Here is a 10,009-nt window from a genome sequence, read left to right on the forward strand (position 1 = left end):
TTCTTTATTTTGAATACATTTAAAAAAACATTTTTAAGTGTAGTAAGTAAACATTAATTAAAATGTGTACAGACCATTAACTGGTTCTGTGTTAAAAGATAGCCTAAATATATCTTTATAAACCTTTATAAAAGTCTAGCCCTTCACTACAAAATTCTAATTCGACCAGGTTTCTTTTTGTTTGCTTTTATCAAACTTCATTGCAACCTAGTCACTATTAACTGTTGATTGCATTTTAGCTTGTTATTGGCGATTTTATCTTTTATTTATACTCCAGTTTCTCAGTTTACTTTTTTATGTTTTTGGCTGTAAAATGTTAGATCTTGAATGAGGAAATGGTTAGTTTTGTATATTATACAAGAAATGGTTCATATGGCTATATGAAAACGGCTTTTTGATGTTCTGTCACCATGCCGACAGAGATTGTGTCAGAGCTCAGGCATATAACACACGGTGTTAGGGCTGGTATTCTCTCATAGTTATTTGCCATAGAATATTTAATCCAGAACGACCTGTGGGGTTGGCTGTTGTTGTTGTTGTTGTTTGCTTGCTTGTTTGTTTGTTTGTTCTTAAGTAGGCTGCACACCCAAAGTGAGGCTCGAACTCATGACCCCGAAGATCAAGAGTCTCATGCTCTATGGACTAAGCCAGCTGTCCCACCCTAAATAGCTGGATATCTTTGATTATTGTTTAGTTTTGTTTAAAGAGACAGAGTGTGAGCAGGGGAGGGACAGAGATAGGGAGACAGAATTTGAAACAGGCTCCAGGCTCTGAGCTGTCAGCACAGAGCCCGACATGCAGCTTGAACCTACGAACCTTGACATCATGACCTGAGTCGAAGTCTGACTGTTTAACCAACCGAGCTGCCCAGGTGCCCCCGCAGCTGAGTATGTTTGAATTGTCTTTGTCCCTTGGTTAGGGTTCAGCAAGAGTGAACTATATTTTTTACTTGTATCTTTTAGTATCACCAAATGTTTATATTTTCCTTTTTGAAGGGTTTCTACTTATATTCTACATCTGCATCATATATTTGGAAGGCAGCTGTGAAAAATGCAGCAAGTAGAGATGCCTAATTGCCCACCAAGGGAGGGAAAAAGAGGATTAGCTGGTACGTTTCTTCCCTCTGTTCCTGGGTCTGTTTTCTATGTCCCCTGGGTTGAAGAGAAATAATGACTGTGATTGAGATGTCAGCAGCAGCCTCGTTACACAGTTTCCCAAGGGTCCAAAATCATTTCACTTTATACCAAAGAAAAATTTAATTTCTTCTTCCTCCATGGCTCATAAATCCCTAAGAAAATTTGTGTAGGCTGTATAGCACATATATGTTCTTACATGTACACTAAAAACACTAGGATTTATTAGTTTTTATCAAATTTTAAGAATTAGAGAAACCTGAATGCTTCAAATTTGAATCAAGAGATTCTTTTTACTTTTACCTTCCACTTTTAATTTAGTATGTGTAATCATACTCCATGTGCGAGGTGTAGGCGCCTCAGCTCTGGGAAGAATGCAGACACAAAACCAAGAATGGTGTCTCCCCACCAGGATCTGACCATGCTGCAGGAATGATGAGGCATATCACACACATACGAACCGTCTTATAGAGCAGGGTATAAAAATTGATTGTGACTGATAAAAATGAATTCTATGTTTCATTAGGTAAAAATTTTTCTTCAGCTTCTCTGGGGGAAGTTTTTCCAGGAGATAGTCAATTGTTTGGACTAAGCTCTGAGACGATGAGCTGTGAAGGTGAAAGGAGAGGGTACTCCAGGTGATGGAAATAGTATGAGGCATGAAACAGAAACAGAAAGCAAAAGCCAATTTAGTAACAGTAAGTTGATCAGTTGGGCCAAAGCACTGGTTTCCTCTGACAAGATAAATGATCAATCTGAGATGACCAGAATCTAATGGTCTAAAAAACAGGTTAAAATACTAAAAGGTCGTGTTTTATGTTACAGGGAACCACTGCAGTTAATGCCATAGAAATAAAACGTTCCAGAAAAAAAACTGACAGGTATAAAGTAGATTCATTTGGAGAGAGAATAATCACAGAGACACAGGAGGGTACTGTGCTAGGCCAGGTTTAATATGACAAAGATAAAGGGCACCTGGGTGGCTCAGTCAGTTAAGTGTCTGACTTTGGCTCAGGTCATGATCTCATGGTTCGTGGGCTCAAGCCCCACGTTGGGTTCTGTGTTGACAGCTTAGAGCCTGGAGCCTGCTTCAGATTCTGTGTCTCCTCTCTTCTGCCCCTCCTCAGCTCATGCTCTCTCTCTCAAAAGTAAATAAATGTTAAAAAAAACTTAAAAAAATGACAAAGATATGCAGTGTGATACAGGTCTTACCAGATTGCAGAGGAAAAGGTGAATGAGAAGAAATGAGAGCGAGTGTGGACAGCACAGGGCAAGCAGTGCTTGGTACCTGGTGGAAATTTTGAGTAAAACAGTCTGCTCTTGAAGAACTGACATTCTAGTCACACAAATACTTGAAACTTGGTTACGACATAATAAGACAAGTGTTAAGTGAGTACATACTAACGAAGGTGACTGAGGGAGCGTATGTCAGAGTTCCTCAGAGAAAATGACATGACTGAAGGAATGGGAAGGAAGGCTTTCCAGACAGGATGCAAAGGCTCAGCATCATGAAAGCGCCTGTCCAGGGATCGGGGTGGTTCAGGAGGACTGTGGTAGAAGGTAATCTGCAGGCGTGGTGTGATATTTCATAGTCTACTGAACAGAGGCCTTTAAAGTGCACAGATCAACAGACTGAGCCTGGAGAGCTAGGCAGTTTGAAGGAGAAGCAAACTAAGGGATGAGTTAGTGATCATGAATTTGATTTCCCTCTTTCCCTTTCATTAGTTTAGTAAATACTAAGCACCTACTATGTGCAAGGTACTGATGTAGGCATTGGGAAAACAGCCTGTGCCTGTCTGGTGCTTCCATTCTAGTGTGGGAGATGGGCCACAAAGAAATACTCACGTTTTTTATATGTCAAGTAGCAATATTTGCCATGAAGAAAATAAAGCAGGGTAAGGAAATAGAGAACGATGAAGGAAGCATGGTTTTGCGTTGAGTAGTCAGAGAAGGTGTCTCTGGAGATGTAACATTTGAGCCAGAGACCTGAACGAAGTGAGGGAGCAATCAAAGTGGATATCGGGGAGATACGGTATGCTCTGTAGAAAGAAAAGCTGATATCAAACTCCTGAAGCAAAACCTGGGTGGTGTATTCCATTTACTTCAAGAAAGCGAATAGGATTCAGTTGGGAAGGAGAGAAGGTAAGAAATCCATAAGAAACGAAATCAGAGAGGTAGTTGATGGCCATGTTGCAGGAAGGACTTTATGTTTTATTTAAAGATGATAGAAAGCTTTTGATGGGTTTGTGCAAGATATGATTTTTGTTTTAAAAGGATCGCTGATGACTGCATGGGGAATGGACTACAGGGGTAGGAAATGGAGACAGGGAGACTTAGGAGGATGCTGTTAACGCTAGTCTGGTCGGAGAAGATGGTGACGTGGACTGGCTGCTGGCCGCGGAGGGGGTGAGAGAGTGAGTGGACATGGGCGACATTTGGAGGTTATGCCAATAGGATCTATTTTAATATCTTTTTATGTTTTAAGCATTGTAATAATGATAAAAGAGCTATCTTCTTTAAAAGCCAGAGAAATATATAGATGGACATCTGAATATCGATACATGTTTTCTCTTTTCTAGGTTTGATTACTCAGGAGTTGGAAATTCAGATGGTAACGTACAAGAATGCACAGTGGGAAGATGGAGAAAAGACGTTCTTTCTATAATTGATGATGTAGCTGAAGGACCACAGGTGACTATTTGTGTTAAGTTGTGCCTTTAGCTATGAAAATTTAGTAGTTTAACTGTTTAACAATTAATTTTGGCATTTGATTTAAAATTGTTCTGTTCATTTTCTCATAAAATTTAAGTGGCATTTTACTTTACATTGTAATTCTAATTTTAATTCTGCTTTGTGCCAAATATTAAAAGCCTGGGAGCTAATGGATATAGAAGGAAAAAGTACGTACATAAATTACTGAATCCCCTTACAGAAAAGAAAAAGAAATTCCTCTTTAAAACTGTCTACCTTTTGGGGGCGTCTGGGTGGCTCAGTTAGTTGAACATTTGACTCTTGATTTCAGCTCAGGTCATGATCCCGGGGTCATGGGATTGAGCCCCACATCGCTTAAGATTCCGTCCCCCTGTCCCCTGCTCTCACGTGCGCACCCTCTGTCTCTCCGTCTCTCTCTAAACTAAAATGTAAAAGCAGAAATGAAACACTGTGTTTGTTTTTGGATACTGGGTGGAGCCAGCTCGGCGGTTGGCTCATGCTTCATGCGGCAATTGCAAGGCCACAGAAGGTCGTTGCTGTTACTGGGGTAGCTGCGGCGGTAGATGGCCTGGTGACGCGGTTTAATCAGCTTCCGGTGGAGGTGGGTCACGAGCAAGCTCAGTGTTTACCTCCTGTCACTGTTCTGCTGCTTCTGTCTTTGAATATTTGTGTGTGTGGCATCTGCCTTTGGCTTCCTGTGCTGGCTCACCTTTTGCCTTAGCTGCCTTTTTGTATATCATCTCTTTGCCTTATTCAAGGTTTCCTTTTCTTCACAATCTCTTCAAATCATTCTGCCACATATCTCAGCCATATTGGTGAAATCACACTTGAAATTTCTTTTTTTTAGCAACATTTTCGTTATTAGTCACATTTGCTTACTCGGATCAGCCATTGTGATCTCTCTTTGTACCTTTTATTCTTATTTTGTGGCATATGGGAAACAGTACCTATCCTTATGACCATATTAGACGTGGCTCACCAATTGTGAAACTTTTTTTCCTTAGCCTGAAAGCAGCCTTAGCGCCATCTCCGCAGAGCGGTCCCTCACGCGCTCAGAGTCCGCGCACAGGCTCAGACGCGGAGTTGGCATTCTGTTCTACTGCTGATCCTCCCTTTTTTACAAAATGTGCTTTTCATTATTACCATGCACTTAGCAAATCGTGGCTGAAATGAGGTCTCTGAAATAAATGAAGGTGATTTATTTGTTATATGTTATCATTAGTCATATGTTTAAGCACTCAGTTATCTGCAGGGATGAAGAAATAGTGGGCAATAGCTGTTTGCTTTTGTGTATTTTGGTGGTGTTCTGCCATCAGTTGAGTTCTCTCTGGATGTCATTTTCCTAAGGATCTAAATGTCACCTGTGGGACTATGATCCTGGCAGGACTGAGGCACAGAAAACGAAAGAAAAGCTGTCGAATAGTGGTTCGAAGAGTGTTTTCACGAGGCGGGCAGCATCAGCATCACCCGAGAACTTGTAAGAACTGCATGTCCTTGAACCTCACCTGAGACCTGAGTCAGAAGCTGGGAGTGTGGCCCAGCAGTCTGCTTTAACCAACCCCTCCAGTGCAGTTTCAGAACTCCTGCTCTGGGGGGTGGGAGAGCAGACAGAGGAGGAGAGGAGAGAGAGAGAAGGACAAAGCCACGTAGTGTTGAATAGTAGAATGTCGTTTTTTACTTTTGCCTCAAGGCCAGTGCCGTGTCCTATCTGTTCTTTTATTTATTTATAATGTTCTATTTATTTTTGAGAGAGAGAGAGAGAGAGACAGTCTGAGCAGGGAAGGGTCAGAGAGAGGGGGAGACACGGAATCTGAGAACAGGCCAGCTGTCAGCACAGAGCCCAATGCAGGGCTCGAACCCACAAGCCATGAGATCATGAGCCAAAGCCGGACGCTCAACCGACTGAGTCACCCAGGCTCCCCTGGTGTGCTATCCGTTCTAAGCTCCTCCTCAGTCCACATTCTTCTGAGCCCCTTAAGAATTGTCATTATCTGCATATGCAGTTTCTTCACCTAATTTCCTCTGAGGGCCAAAGGTGCGAAGCTTGTCTTCCTTGCACTTACCTCCCGTTTCTGGTTTGTTTTGTTTTGGTTTGGTTTTTTTACTTTCTTAAGGTGTTTCTCATACATAGTTCTCAATGTCCTATGCTGCTAAATTCTCCTACCTTTGTGTCTCTCTGCATATAAACCTCGAAGCCCTTACTCCATCCTCTAACTCAATTAAATGGTGCTTCTCCTGGCAGGAAATTACTTCAAGAACATAGCAGATGAGGAAGACGGGGATTAAACAATTTTACATTGTTGTTATTTATGGTCAATGACAAGATCTTTGTACATTTTTTTATGTGTGTGTACCCGCATCAGTCAGGGAGGATATGGTAGATAATCCCCTAAGTGACTGAGATCTGTGCCTGCCAATCAGGACATGGCTTTGCTAACCCTAAATCAGACGAGCAAATGGTTGTGGTTAGAAGCCTGTTAATTTAAAAGCATGTAAGGAAAGAACAGGGACACTCAGACCACTGTCTCTTCTTCACAGAAGAAGCTAGCTCTAACAATGGCAAGGGATGGTTTTTACTATCATCTTTAGCCCTGGGAATGTCAACACATTGCTCATTGGGTCCTTTGAACCCTAGAGGACGTCAGACAGATGCACAGCTGTTCAGGGTACAGGCTTCTCAACCACATCACCGCGATGTGTTTCTTTATAGGCACAGACCTTAATGTACATTGTACATTCTCTGCAGTTAATAATATTTTCACTATTTCTGAACTTTTAGAGGGTTCAATTACATACACCATTTTGTAAAGTTAAGTTTGTTTCTTCAAATGGATAGTATGCCTTCAATTCAATGGCAGGTAACAGCTGGTTGATGGGCAGGCATGCTTAAAATGCAGCTGTTATTAATTGTCTGATCAATTAATTACTTGTTTGACAAGTATCCAGTTACCACAGTGGGGCCTGACGGGTCCTTGACTAAAACACACAGATGACAATGGTTACATGCTACCCAGATCTTTCACTCCACGGGTGTTTTAGTACATTGACAGTGAGCTCTATTCCTTTATAAAACATGCTCTTAGTATCTTTCTATTAAAAGTAGCATTGAAAAAGTTCATTCTTTGGATAAGTCAAACTGAGGCATAAGACTTGCTGCCAGGATGGAAGTTTCCAGATGAAATCTGGCTGGCAGCTGAACAAGTTAATGGATGCAGCTCTCAGCCCCTCCGCTCCTGTCCAGCCAGACAACTGTTACCCCAGGGCAGAGGAGAAGGTGGTCTGGCAACTCCTGACAGATGGACAGCTGACACAATGGACCCTCTCCGGGGCCCCAGGCCCTGTGCAGCTGTGTGCTGGCCTTGTACACGACGGGCTGTCTCCCCCAGAGGAGGGGAAAGAGTTGTGCAGCCAGAAAGAAGCTCTCAGCGGGAGGGAGGTGGGCGGGCTTGACTGACACTCCGGAGGGCTGGCTTTTTGGAGGGCTCTTCCCAACGGCCCGGGTTTGACCCTCCTCAGCTAGAAGAGAATGGAAGCAGTGTACCGTTCTTCCAGGCGCCAGGCAGCACCAGCGACTGGACGTCAAGGCGGCCTTTCTGCCTGTTAATTAGCTGCTCTCTCTTATCTCGGTCCCTGCCGCTGCAGAGTGCTTCTAGAGGCGGGAAGCCACGGCCACCACCCAGCCCCCTTGCTGCCTGGGGGTTCAGCCTTGATTGAGAGTCCTTGTACATCATCTCATCTCATCCCATCGATAGGCGGGACCCCGAGGGGCGTTCCAGCCCCCCTGGACCGGCAGGGACTTTATTCTAGAGTCACTGGCGCGTGGCTGCGCTTTTCTTTCGCGTGTGCAGGTGAAACTCCAGTGGCTTCATTGGCTCCTTGATTTAAACCCCGCCCTGCTTTCTGCCCGCTCTGTCACTGCTGGGCCAGGCCACCCAGCCCCGTTCGCAGGGAGCCAGGCCGCTGCTGCTATCCTGTGGATGCCGCGCGTGTCCTGTCTTCTCTTCCAGACATGGCTAACAGGGGCCCGAGCTATGGCTTAAGCCGAGAGGTGCAGGAGAAGATCGAGCCGAAGGACGACGCGGACCTGGAGAACAAGCTGGTGGACTGGATCATCCTGCAGTGCGCCGAGGACAGAGAGCACCCGCCCCCCGGACCCGGCAGGGCCCATTTTCAGAAATGGTTAATGGACAGGACGGTAAGGCCGGCGGCGGGCTCCGTGGCTGGGGCAGTGGGCTGGGAAGCCCTCCCGGGCTTTCTCTGTCTCTGTCTGTCTGTCTCTCTCTCTCTCTCTTTTGGATGGCATCAGATGCTTTTTTTTCTTTAATACTTTATTTTCAAATTGGTTTCCACGTAACACCCAGTGCTTCTCCCACAAGTGTGGGCTTTCTCTTCTAACAAGAGGTTGCAGGTGGAGCTGCAGCTGCCAAACTCTGTCTCTCGCGGCGTGGGAATGGGCATGCCTTTATCTCCCCAGGGTTGAAGAGCCGGGCTCCCGCACAATTCGCTACCTAGCTCAGAGGATTCTCCACCCACCTGAGACATGGCAGCTTCCTTGGGAGTTGTTTGCCAAATTAGAAGCCCTTTTGCCTTCTCCAGTGGGAATAGAGATAAGAATTTCCCTTAAATTTCTCCAGACATCAGCGCATGGTAGGGAGAGGGAGGGAGGGTTATTTCTCCCCCCAGGGGATGGGTTAGTGACAAAGTACAACAAAGGAAAAGGTCGGAGAGACTAAACACCTTCCCATCCTTCCCTTCCTTGCGGGAGCCTTGCTGCTGCCAGGTGCTGGATATCTTGAAGGCATGGGTTCTGAAGGAATTGAAGGGAATCCTTCTCCGATAAAGGCTTTTCTGACCAGATGCGCTGGTGCGTTTGGGGGTTGGGACTGCAGAGTCGAACAAGCCCATCTTTTCCCCGCAGGCTGTGACTTACTGTTACATAACAGCGACGCCACGGCTCTATTGGGTTGCCCAGGACTTGGGAGGAGGGCACCCAGTTCAGTTCTTTTATACATCCCTGGTACATATGGGATACGTTATGGAAGCCTGATTCTGATCTGCCTTTTGAGTGAGGAAATAACGTTTGATTCCATTATTTGACCTCTCCTGCCTCCTTTGAAAGTCTGGAAATCACGGGCTCATCACCACACATGGTTCCCTATTTGTAAACATCCTTTTCCTCCCCCAGAGAAGGGAAGGGAGGAGCAAGCAGGGAAGGGGGTGCCTAGGACACAGGACCCACTGTAGCCAGGGGCAGCTCTGGGGTTTGGCTTGGGAACCTGGCCACCCAGCCCTGAGCCATGCCTTCCTGGGGCACAGTACTTGACTCTGGCCAAACCCGGAAGCTGTACCCAGTAGGGCCTAGGACTCACTTTGCATTAGTGACGGGTAAATACAAAGGGGAACATTGATTTTGTCTCTCCTTTCGCCCTTCAGGTCCTGTGCAAGCTGATAAAACAGTTTATACCCACCGGCACAGGAGCCCATTCCCAAGATCTCAGAATCAAAGATGGCTTTTAAGCAGATGGAGCAAATCTCCCCTCTCAACTTGCACTCTTTCTCTTTCTATCTTTCAAACAAAAGATATATTTCTTGAGGATGTATATCAGTGAGAAAAAAATCATCCTAGGAGAAAATAATGGAATTCAAGAGGCAATGATATCAAAAAAATTACTAAAGCATATTGTAAACATTGATTTGCTCCTGTATTAATTAGGAGTGATAAACTTGGATGGGATACTATAATAAATTTGGGGGATTTCCTTCACGTGAAGAGCAGTGCATGTATACACATGTAAAATGCTTGTGTCTCTTAGTTATATTCCTTTTATGGCTACTGAAGAGTTTCCAAAAGCTTTATGGCTGACACATAGGTATTTAGGGACCTGTGTTTTTAAGTTCAATTTTAGATATTTCTTATTTGAATAATTAAATCATTATAAGAAGTTAAAACCATATTGTAGTACAATTCAGAGGATTTAGAAACTTGGGTAGTTTTTGATGGTGAAGACACCTGCTTCATTTGGTGATTATGCTGTTTGACCTCTAATGTATGGGAGTGGTGATTAATTACCAGTATTTTCAGGTCAAGTGGTTTGTCAGCATTTGGTATTTTTTGACATTACTATGAGAATGAAATAATCATTGAGAATCCAAAAGACCAGAAT

The 10,009-nt window shown here is 44.2% G+C and overlaps 1 protein-coding gene across 1 annotated transcript in view; it reads left to right on the forward strand.

The window, feature by feature from the left end:
- Positions 1–9,538, forward strand: part of LOC115294032 (mycophenolic acid acyl-glucuronide esterase, mitochondrial-like) — a 29,460-nt gene extending 19,922 nt beyond the window's left edge. The window contains 3 exon segments of the mRNA XM_029941733.1: positions 3,713–3,841; positions 4,323–4,446; positions 9,279–9,538. Of these exon segments, the coding sequence (XP_029797593.1) occupies positions 3,713–3,841; positions 4,323–4,446; positions 9,279–9,362 (337 nt within the window). The 3' untranslated portion in view covers positions 9,363–9,538.
- Positions 9,539–10,009: the final 471 nt, after the last annotated feature.

Source organism: Suricata suricatta, chromosome 6 (genome assembly GCF_006229205.1).
Source record: "Suricata suricatta isolate VVHF042 chromosome 6, meerkat_22Aug2017_6uvM2_HiC, whole genome shotgun sequence".
Classification (NCBI taxonomy): Eukaryota; Metazoa; Chordata; class Mammalia; order Carnivora; family Herpestidae; genus Suricata; species Suricata suricatta.